Below are 11,558 nucleotides of genomic sequence, written 5' to 3'. Positions count from 1 at the left end.
GCAGGAATCCTGTTCCCCCTTGTTCTCTGTGCTACCTCCTTCAGTCTCAGTGTGACGTTGCAGAACCCCTCTTACCCTCCAGGAAAGACTGTGCACACTATTCCTCTCTCCTCCTCTCCACAACATTCACATCAATATGAACAGGACAAGGGGTAATGGTTTTAAACTAAAAGAGGGTAGATTCAGACTAGACATAAGGAAGAAATTTTTTATGATGAGGGTGGTGAAACACTGGACCAGGTTTCCCAGAGAGGTGGTAGATGCCCCATCCCTGGAAACATTCAAAGTGAGGTTGGATGGGGCTCTGAGCAACCTGATCTAGTTGAAGATGTCCCTGATCATTGCAGGGGGGTTGGACTAGATGACCTTTAAAGGTCCCTTCCAACCCAAACCATTCTATGATTCTAAGATCAATACCCACTGTTCTCTCCCAGCTCGAGGGGTCTTGGGTATTGCCCTGTCCTACCATGACAGGGGCTTTGTACGCCCACCCTTGCTTTCTTTCCATACCATCATACTTGTAACTTCCTGCCAGGCAATGTGCCTCAGGCCTGTATCAGGCTGCTTTCCCTTTTTTCCTCTTGGTTGTTCTCTCTTTTCTTGTTATTCAGCAGGTGAGTCCTTTGCAGAGGACTTCTATTTGCTGGAAAGTATTAAGAGCTGCTATTAACCAAACCATTTATGCACGGACAGTTACAGAGTTGGGAGGAACCATAAAGCCTGTTTGCGCCACAGCAAGGCCTTTATCCTTTCCTTTGGCTTACCACCATTCAGTAATGCAGTGAAACGGCAAGGACGCTTCCTTATCTGCCGGTACTCGTCAGATATATTTGAAAATTATGAGATGAGACAGACACACAGTGCTGAACAAAGCACTAAGACACTGCTTTACTTGGTCAACGAGGTATAAGCCACATATTGAACAATAAAGAGAAATTAAAATATTGAACAGCTGAATCCAGACAATCTGCAGCACTCAGTGAGGCAGGCATCCTGTGGGAAAAACAGCATGCAAGCGTGTTAAGAAACGCTGTCACAAGGCACCTAGGAAGCAAAGGAAGCAAAATAAGCTTGCATAAACAACCTTATTTGTGCCATTTCCCAAGTGGTGAATGCAAGTTTAATCACGTTCTTTCCCAAAAGTTTTATGGTGCGTAGCAAAATACGCTTCTTACATTCACAAAGATAAGCTTTCATGTGTGGCCATTGCCATGCTCTCCAGGAGTATGTGACATCGAAACATGTGTGTACTACATAGTGTATGCAAGGCTGCTCTTACCCTGTCTCGGGTGAGGGTCTGTGCTCTGTTCTTATGAACAATCCAAATGTAACCCGGAGGCTGGATCCAGGCTTCTCCATCCACTTGCACGGGAACTCCCTCTTCTCCCAGGATTGCTATCTTCACCGTCCGACACTGCAAGAAGTGACTGCATCAGAGAAGCTCTAAAATGTTGGTTTTCTAAAAGCATGAGACATTCTCTTTCTTTCCAAAGCACTTCCCCAGGTACTGTAGCTCTAGTGCTACTAGAGGCACACGTGCCTGGGTGGCAGGGCACGCCTCGCCCCTGTGCAGCAGGGACGATTTGCTTTGTCTTTGGACTACAAATCTGTATTTGAATTGCTGGTCTAACTCCTACCACAGTGAACACGAGAAAACAATTCCATGCCCAAATTGTCACTGGACATGCTAATTTTCAGCCCTGGTGGATGCTCTTTCCATGGACAAGAGAGAGCACAATGGAGGGCTTAGTGACTGAAATTGGCATAAACATCACGAACTGGAGATGGGGGAGCCAAGAAGAGCTCACAAAAGCAACTGATACCTGTGCAATCCGGTGATGCTGTAGGTTTATCACTCGTGACACTGCCATCTGCATGCTACCAAACACTGCTACCACCTCCAAAATCTTGTCATCGAAGGAGGGGGCTGTAAATGTCTAGCCAGATACAAAGGAGAGAGAATTCAGTTGACATACAGCCCTGTTGAAGTGGTTTCCTTTACCCCCTATTGGTGAAGATTCGGGGGTCGGCTTTCAGTTATGCTTTTTAATCTGTATAAAATTAACGAGGCTAGAAGGTGAAGATTTGCAGTGAGCTAGGAGGGAGAAAAAGGAGCCTCAATATTCCCACTGTGCTTCCAATGACAGCTAAAGTATAATTCGAACACAAAGGCCGTAGGCCACAAGGCAATAATTACTCTTATGAGAGTAGGCACTTTTTCATCTCAAATACGCTGCTTCTGACTGATTCTAACTCCCTTTGCCTTCAAGGGGCTTTACTTCTCAGGTAATCTGAGGGAAGAAGGTCAATCTAAAGCACTTCCTGGAAGTCCAAATGCCCAGGACAGCATCTGTGGGGTTTTTTCTGAATCACTACAAGCTGCTTGGGTTCAAAGCTGCTGAAGATTGGATTTCAGTATCGTATCCACTTCACAGAGAAAGTACGTGCAGACAGGCCCCTTGCCCTCTTCTTCCAAGCACTATTCTCAGGGGCTATGACTTTAAAAACAACAGTAAGTAAAACACTTCCTGGATTGCCGTAGAGAATACTCACATCATCTTCCTTGGTTCCCCCCCAGAAGTTGGTGCCTCCTGCATAGCTGGGAATGTTGAGTACGGCAATTCCCTGGAGACTGGGCAAAGGGATTGGCCTCCCATCACACTGCACAGAAAAGAAGATACCATTACTCTTAGCACAGCAGGAGACAACCCCTGCTGCCAGAACACACGCTCTAAGAACAGAAAACAGCCTGCACAGCTTAGTAATAAATTAATTCAGGTTTCTTCTAGTTTATTCTTGGCCAAGCAGAGTAGAACATATCAATGGATATGTCTCATGAACCACCTCTCCTTTGGCAGACATGGATTTTAGAGAGATACTGTTGCTGCTTTTCCCCAAACAGGAACAGGGCACACCTGAGAGGCTTGGCAAAGCCTCTTGGTTTATTCCTCCAGAAAGGGGAATAAAACTTCTGAAACACCTATGCAGTCTGCTGTGATGAGGGTCTACTCCTGCAAGCTACCTGTTTATGCTGTACGTGACCCATACAAGAATATTTCTTTTCCCGTTTGATGCACATTATAGTGTAGTTAAACTAAAAGCTTTCCACTGCACCTACTACCTAAAATTATGTGTTCACATAAGATACCACATATAACATAACAATCTTATCTATGCTGAATACTGAGTTGGGGACAGCTAGTACTTTCCAGCAGGAAGACACTTCCCTTATAGGCTGAGAATACAAATTATCTTCCCAAACCAGGAAAAGCCTCTTTTAGCTAGCTCAGGGTGAGATACAGAAAGTACATCGTATCAGGCACGCAAGGGAAACACCCTAACATCACCAAGCAGAATCACCATGCCAAAGTCAAGTGTCTGAAGGAGATGCAGTTAGGCATCCCAGTTTTAGCAACAGAAGGGCATGCTAATTCCTCACCTCCAGCAAGACTTTCTGCTCCAGGTTTTTATATGTTCTGTGTAGCAGCTCCTTGGTCCCCAATACTCCGTACCACATCATGTTTTTAGTACGACTTCTAAGGGGGCAAATCAAAAGAGAAAAAGTTAGCATAAGCATTTACCTTTTCACTTAGAGGGGAAAAAACCCTCACATTGAAATGGTACCTCCTACGTCCTAAAACACAAAGGTGCTTTGCTTCCAAAAGGGTCAAGCACTCAAAATGGTCATTGCTTGTGCTAGGAAACTACTCCCCTTTAAATAAATGTCAGGTAGAATTGAGGATGACTGAGTAACACACATTACCAGAAACATACACAGATTCCCCTGGCACAGAACTTGTCAATCTTGTAGACCAGGACATCAACAGCGTTTTCCAGTATTAGCTCAAGTATAACAAATGTACCCATCCCAGGCTACACAAAGCATCCTGTAGTTGCCCAGGTATTCAAAAGGCCAAAATCTGTGGTTTGTATTAAGTCAGAACCAAGGCCTCCGTGGCATTTAGAGCTGAAACGGGATTCTCTTACAGCTAAATAGCAAGCCCAGGAGAAAAATCTGAGTGAGATCATGAAGCAAATAGAACCAATGCACTAAAGCCACACCGATGTAGCTACTCAAAGATCTTATACTAGCCGCAACAGCATAATGAAACAGTAATAAATTAGTAGCTAATCTCCTCCATCATGATTTCAAGCCTTGAAGGAGGATTATGCAGACAAGATTGACAATATACCTATTCAGCACATTTGTGCACAATTGGCTTAAAACCGCACAGAAACATAAAGTGGTTTCAATCACTTCTGACAGTAGCCAAAGCCAAACCCACCTGCATTTCTCTGGGTGCTCATCACGTTTGTTGTTGAAGTCCAAAGAAATCTTTGCATCCAGTCCAATTCCAAAGTAATTATTCATGACACACTTCTCTGTGTAACATTCACTGCCAAACAAAAGAACAAAACTCCCATTCCTAAATCTACGTACCATTTGGTATACATCTCACATGCCCCCTCTGGCCACCTCATAATTCTCTTCCACAAAAAGGTGAAGAACAAGAAGGCTGTATGCCAAGGTGCTCTGGTAAGCACTGCTGGGAACTGCCTAAAACCCACAAGGAATACCATGAAAGTGGCTGCTGAGCGGGGATCCCTGGCCTGCAGCCTCCGTCTGTGAGACTTCACAGCTGCAAGATTTGCAATTCTCCCCTTGCCACAGAAACATACTCAAAAGCCTATATATATATATATATATTAGGTGTTACCTACAGAGAGCCTGACAAATGAGCTCGGAAGTATCAGCTACTCATCTCAGGGGCACTGAATCGCATGAAAAAAAACTTAAATACTATATCATTGGATTTTTACTATTGAACAGTTCAGCAGAAACAGCCTGGGAAAGTCTTCACATCACATTTTCCAACTGCCTCCCCTGTTGTGACCTGCCCATGCTGTAAGGGTAGTGATTCCCCCACAGGTTACTCTCTACTAAGTGGAAGCCGGAGTCATCTCTGAGTGTAGGGAGAAGATTGAGCTAGATTTCATTCTCACTTAAAACCTAAAAATCTTCTACCACGACTCAGATGTGTCACTGCATGTATAACTACACAAGGTGATCCTCACTGGCACCCAGCGTATGAATTCATTTACATAACGCTGGGCTGCTGCAGTCCATTAATTAGCTCTATAAAGTAATTGCTTCTCTGCTGAGGTCCATTTGGAAACGCCCATTCCATCCCTTCAACCTCCTGGGCATACTCACAGATTTTCAGGCTCAGAGTTAAAGGGATCAGCATGGATCAACAATCGGCTGATCACAGAGCTCCCAGGCAAAGAACCAGACATGCCAGCACGGATATCTGTAGAAAAATTGACCACAGGGAAGAGTCTGATTGATAATAAGCAGAAAACAGGTAACTTCAATCTCAGAGAGAAGACAACAGGGCAGAATATATTAACTCTTGTCATTCACCGTGGAAAGCAAATAGCAATAGTGCTTTCTTCCACTCCAGATGGCTTAGCTCTCTCGATAAGGAGAAGGGTTCCTGGGGCTGCCTGCAGGGTTTTTGATTGACAGGGTATCACCTAACGCCAGTTATACAGACACATGGAAATGGGAAATAGGAGTGTATTTGCTGCAGTAGCTTTTTTGTTCCAGGGTGAGACATCCAACGTCTTTGCTTCAATGAGGAGAGAGAGAGGAGCAGGACTGAAGTTATTCTCCAAGTTGCCCAAGAATTACTGCCTCCTGCCTCTTAAATTATTAGCTGGCGACCCACAAACAGTAGCTTTGTCAGAGAGAAGGAAATTACCTGCTTCCAGAAGAAGCAATCTGAACAAGTAATTTGGGGGAAGAGGTGGAAAGACAGCACCACGGTAAAGGGGAGAAGTTGCTACACAAGATGTGGGAGGTGGGAATTCTGCTGGGTCTGTGCACCTCCAATGACTTCAGCCTTCACATGAAGGGACTGCTGCTCCCAGTCTATGGCTCCCACTCTTCAGAAACCTCTCTCAGCATCACCTTATCAGCCTTCTCAAGGTTACTTTGAGTTCAATGTCTCCTTGTAATTGGCATCTAAATTCTGCCACTGCACAGTGTTAATAAAATTCTGTGTCTAGGTCTCAGCTACAAACTGGAAACTATCACAGCTCCCTCCAAGCGTCCACTTTTCAGCCCCAGTGGGAAGTTACTCTCGAAGGCATTTCTCTCCAAGTGGACCCTGCACAAAAGGACATCAGGCAGGGCAATTTCATGTTTTCACGTGGAGACTGCAGCCTGTGCTGCTGTCACCCATACTCCAGTTGGCTGCCTCAATAGGAAGTGGTGGGTGTTACACTTACTTGGGTAGAGGATTTTTGTGTTCAGCATTGGCAAGTTGTCCCGGTTTCCTGTCTGGGGAGGAAGAGATGCAGAGCTGCCCAGCGACAAACTTCCTTTGTTTATTAGTCTTTCGCAAGGAGACTTGGAGGCTGTAAAACACAACACAAACATGGGTATTGACAAACATAATGCTGTGATTCAGAGCAGCACATAGCAGCACAGCCCAAGCACCAAGACTGGGTTAGGAATCACTCAACAGCAGAACACTCTAGCCACCATAAAACAAAGAGATGACAGAACCAGTCATTAAGAGACAGATGTGGTATATGTGCAGCCAGAAAACCTCACAGATTGGAGGCACCAAAATGCCACATGCAAATATTAGAAATAGAGATGAGAAAAAGCTGGTGCCAGCAGCACAACAGACAGGGTATTTGGCTCCCAATCAACACTCAGATAAGTTTCAAATATATTTGCAGTGATTGGGGATCTCTAAGAAATTACTCACATAACTAAACCTACTAAAGCAAACTGGCTTCCATTCTCTGTCATCTGCAAAGGATGGCAGGGGCTTACAGGGAAATGTCATCAGGTAGATGACATGAAAAATGCTCAAGACTGTCCTTGTCCAAGCACTGAAGGCCAAGAGAACTCGGATTACTGGCTAAGGTGCAAGAAAATTTCTGAATCCTAGACTCCATATGCTAAGATCACGGACCAGCCATCAGAGATGTAGTGAAAAGTGGCGTGTATGATGCACAGGCTAGAGCATAGAAACGTGCAAGGCCTGGCATCTGAAGAGCAATCATTCAAAAATTAGAGAAAAGCAGAACCTGGAAGGTAATACATGTAACACCTCCCTCACTTTTTACAACTAACAGAATTGTAATTCGCAGGCAAAGATCTGCATGGTGGCAGACCCGGAGTAGTACCTTTCCGCTGGCTCCTCCCTTTGGACACTCCATAGCTGCTGCTGTGTGACGACTGCAGGGAGATTTTATCCTCGTTCCTCAGCTCCTTGCCCTCTTCAGAGGCTGAGAGACTAAGGAGGAAGCCCTCTTGCTCCTGGGTCTGGGCATTCTGCTCATCTACAGCTGTAAGGAGAGAGAAAGTAGGTGAGTGCCTCACAGCTCTTCTAGCAAGGAACACCTCCCACCGATGTAAATAACAATAGGATGGGACTCTAAAGGCCCTGTTTCCTCAAAGGAAAGAACAGGAATAACGAAAAGCTTTCCTATATCATTTGTCTCAACTAAGCTCTGCTCTGGAGATCTTCTGGAACTGGGCTGGCTTAGCCTCCTGTTTTCTTTGCTGAGCTCTTTAGCAGAGAGGCTCTAAATAGAAGTGTCCACCTTTAATGCTACAGGCACTCGGGCTTCCTGAGATGTAAACTGTGCTACAGGTGATGGGCTTCCATTTATTTGTATTTAGATGTTGCCAGAAATTCTAACCAGATGGACATTAAATGATAAATTTAATAAATTTTCTGTTTGCTTAATCTGTACTGGGGTGATAGGATAAGCCACTTGAAAAGGGCACTTAGACACATATAATCAGGAGGAAGAAAACAGCAATTGGTAAAAAACAATACAAACAAAGGAAAGAAATAGATTACATACTTTGGAAGAAGAAAAACAGTTTGGAGAAGTTGAACAAATACATTTGAAACGTAACTGGAGTTTGCCCAAGAGCTGGTAAGAATTAAATGCTAGCATGTTGCCTAAAGAAATCAAAACTTCCTTTGCATGTAATCAATAGGCTTTCCTCCCCAGCAACCCCTCACAGGGCACAGCTCTGTGAACAGCCCTGAGCTGATCTACCGCTCACTGCCTCTGCAGGGGGACGAGCCCCCCTTCCTTCAGCCTTTTCCCCTCTCTTGTGCTGACTCTGGAGTTCATCAAAACTACCCACAAGGCAATCCAGCCCACTAGCCCAGCAGAAATATAAACTCTTCTTGCTGGATTAAGCAAGTTGGTTGGGCTCCAAAAGAACTCCAACAAACATCAAATTGGCATAAGGCAAGCAGCAGCAAAGTGGGGCAGCAGTGAGGTCAAGACCTCTACTTCACCAGAAGCAGGCTGTTTGCTCAACTTCCATCATCTCGTGTAACTTCACCTTCAGGATAGGTTGTATACATTACTGCACTGCTGGAAATCCAAGCAACATTGCAATGATCTGTAACTGACTACACAGTTGTTCATAGTGCACATTTAGGTGTGCATCGACGTCACATCTGCAACTTCAATGCTTTTATCTCCAGTAATAAGCGGTTAAGTACTTCCTTTGGTCTAAGTTAAACCACTGAGTTTATGACTAACATCTGGGAGACTGACGCCTTTCGAAGGAAATGAAACTTTGAGCTATGGGTGTGAGCGGCTGGAGAGAGATAAGGGTCAAGATGTGGAGAAGAGGGTCACCTGTCTAGGAAGTTACATTGGAACAGAACTGATTTGCGTCAAGGTGCAGTATTATAACATTTTCCCAGTGACAAAGCTAATTTAAGAAGTTCCTGCCCTCTCTTGCAGTTGTACCACTGCACTGTTTTGCTGGGCTGTACTATACAGAGATTTCTGAAACAATCCAAGTTAAAATACTTAAAATACTTTCTTCCCAAGTATTTTCAGATCTGTTTTACAGCAAGGCCACACAAACAGTTGCGCTGACACAATTGTGGTATGGGTGGGGACAGACAGGAAACGCAAATGAACAGAGTGTGGGAGGGTAGTAACTTCCTAAACCAGCCCTACGGGAGAGAACATACCTTGAACTTCAGGCTCATTTACCAAGCAATGTTTCAAACAGGTGGGCTTGGCAGAGATGATACTGAAACTAAATAGCCAGGCTTACTGAATAGCTTTTCTAGCTCAGGAAAGCTGTTTTTAATAAAGAACCTTACTCCCCTCTGGAATTACGGAAATTTATTCTTCTCAAGAGCCTGTAACAACTCACAAGCAGGACTCCTAACAGGTTACCTTTTTCTGCATGCTCTATTATCTGACGAATGGCTTTTTTCAAGCTGTTGGCTCTCAACATGAGCTGTTCTCGGGGGCGAAATATCTGGGGCCGTGCAGTACATGACGAGCCCACCGACCGGTCACTAGAAGAATCACAAGCACTGCCTGACCCATCACCATCTTCCGTTTCCTCTGCAATGGTGGGAGGAGGGTTTGGCAGAGATGAAGATGCTTGAGATTCATCATTCAGTGTCTTCAGCAATGAGTCCAGCTTTTCCTTCAGGACAGAGCACTACAAGGCGAAGAAGAACATTTGAGCAGAACTAACAGTAGACTGGGTAGCTCATTCTTTTAGGGCTTGCTGAACTGCTGCTGTCCTAGTTCTCTGAAAAAAGAGCAGTTTTCCACTTCAGAAGTAAAAACCCAAAAAATTTTTCCAGTTTTACCTTCCTGGCCATGACCTCTGATTCCTCTGAGCTTTCTGTTGCCTTCTCATAGGCTTTCCCTCCTGGAGCCACAAAATCCTTCACTGTCTCACAAAGCACCCTAGACAAAGAAGGTAGTGAAAACAAAGTCATGCAAGGATTGTCTCAGGATTTTCACAATGCAACTTTCACTTAGAGCAGTTGTCCTGTAAGTACTCACTTGGCTGAGGAGATGACCACTGAGTGTTGGTCAGAAGTCAAAATTTTGGACAAATGAGCAGCCACAGAGTCTTCATAGAAGAGAATCTTCTGCACCTAGTGACAGTCAGAAACAAGCCACTGGGGTGCTGCTTCCCAACATTGCAATATATGCAGTGTAACCCTGGCTCCCCGGAGAGTACCTATCATTCTACAGGTTCTTTTTGCCTTGGAAAAGTTCTGTGGTCCAGGGCTCAGTTACCCACTGAAGATCTGAATCTGATGAAGAAACTAATTCTGAACCTAGAAATCATCAGTAATGCAGTTCTTAAGAGTCTCTGATTAACTATGGATCTAAAATTGTTTTTTTACAGTTGTTACGACTGCTATGCAGCTTTCCACAATTTCAACAACATGATGTCATGACAGCAGATAAAAGTAGATCATTTCCTCTCTGTCCTCTTCCAAAGCATTTTCCTCCCATCCCCCATTATGGTTGACGACTCTGGTAACCCAGCCTCCATCCTTCTCCATAATACTTCATTGACTTAAAGACCCAGGATCTTTGTAGCTCCTCCTTCACCCAAGTCATAGCTCAGGCCTGCTCCATTTGAACTCAACCACTGCCTCCTATCTTGCCTGTTCTGAGGCCATTGCTCCCAGTCCCCTGCCCTCTGCATCTCATGAGGTACCTCAGAATCCTCACTGAAATCTTCAGTGACTGTGGAAGTGGAGGCCTGGCGAGGGAGTTTGGTTTCATACACCATGATGCTCCACCTGTTGAAAAGGAGATATCATAGCTATCACTACAAAGCAGATGATTTCCTCCTTTATCCAAAGGATGTAACAGGTTGGAACCTCAAGCAGAACAAACTGCACTTTGGCAGGGGCATAACTGACATAAGGAAGCCATAGGGTTGCAATGGAACTGCAGAAGGGCTGAACTGGGGGAAGAGGAAGGGATGACACTATGAACAAGTACCCTCCAGCACAAGGACCTTCTCTGTACTTCTTCCCTCTCTCACAGAAATTCTATGGGCATTACTTGATTCAACATAACAGATGCCAAGATGCAACTCTAAAGATAAGAAGCATTTTTAAATGTACAAAGATATATAGGCGATATCAATACTAGGAGTAAAGATGTCCATTTCTGCATTAAGCTTTCATTTCTAAGCCAAACTCAAGATAAATTGGTTCAAATTTACCAAGAAAAAAAATTAGCTTAAAAAAAAAAAAATGACGACTGTAAGGCTGTCAAACTCCATTGATGAGAACTCTGGAACACAAGAGAGGACATCGGACATATGACAATTTCTCTCATTACTGTTCTGCAGCAGTGACACAGAAAGCCAGACCACCTTCTGTTGCTAAAGGGTGACAGAGGATTATCAAAGAAAAAACATTAACTGGCATTAGTAAGAAGTCCAGCAGCTGGATAGAATCAGGAACTGCCCAGTTCTCCTGGAAGGGTATTTTCACACAACTCTTGAGCAGGGGAGGATGTTAGTGATGGTTACTCACCTGTCCAGCATTTTGGTACTGGCCCTCTCCAGCTTCTCCAGGATCTGCGGGAGCTGGGTATCATCATCACAAGCAGACCCCCAGCCTAACACACGGGCAAGATCATTCCCTGTTCCCAAGGGCAGCACTCCCAGCTGGCACTACATTACAGAAACAGAAATAAAAACTGGTATTCAAATGGGA

The 11,558-nt window shown here is 44.5% G+C and overlaps 1 protein-coding gene across 1 annotated transcript in view; it reads right to left on the bottom strand.

The window, feature by feature from the left end:
* The window catches only part of DGKD (diacylglycerol kinase, delta 130kDa), a 42,253-nt gene that overhangs the window by 6,890 nt on the left and 23,805 nt on the right, over positions 1–11,558 (bottom strand). The window contains exons 10-22 of the mRNA XM_009572365.1: positions 11,376–11,515; positions 10,544–10,628; positions 9,874–9,968; positions 9,675–9,774; positions 9,247–9,520; positions 7,207–7,368; positions 6,295–6,423; positions 5,216–5,312; positions 4,287–4,397; positions 3,440–3,536; positions 2,554–2,661; positions 1,824–1,937; positions 1,280–1,414 (exon numbers count right to left, since the gene is read on the bottom strand). Of these exons, the coding sequence (XP_009570660.1) occupies positions 1,280–1,414; positions 1,824–1,937; positions 2,554–2,661; positions 3,440–3,536; positions 4,287–4,397; positions 5,216–5,312; positions 6,295–6,423; positions 7,207–7,368; positions 9,247–9,520; positions 9,675–9,774; positions 9,874–9,968; positions 10,544–10,628; positions 11,376–11,515 (1,647 nt within the window). The remainder of the gene's footprint in view (positions 1–1,279; positions 1,415–1,823; positions 1,938–2,553; positions 2,662–3,439; positions 3,537–4,286; positions 4,398–5,215; positions 5,313–6,294; positions 6,424–7,206; positions 7,369–9,246; positions 9,521–9,674; positions 9,775–9,873; positions 9,969–10,543; positions 10,629–11,375; positions 11,516–11,558) is intronic.

This window comes from Fulmarus glacialis, unplaced genomic scaffold (assembly GCF_000690835.1).
Source record: "Fulmarus glacialis isolate BGI_N327 unplaced genomic scaffold, ASM69083v1 scaffold402, whole genome shotgun sequence".
In the NCBI taxonomy this organism is placed as follows: Eukaryota; Metazoa; Chordata; class Aves; order Procellariiformes; family Procellariidae; genus Fulmarus; species Fulmarus glacialis.
This window is presented reverse-complemented; position numbering and strand designations above follow the sequence as displayed.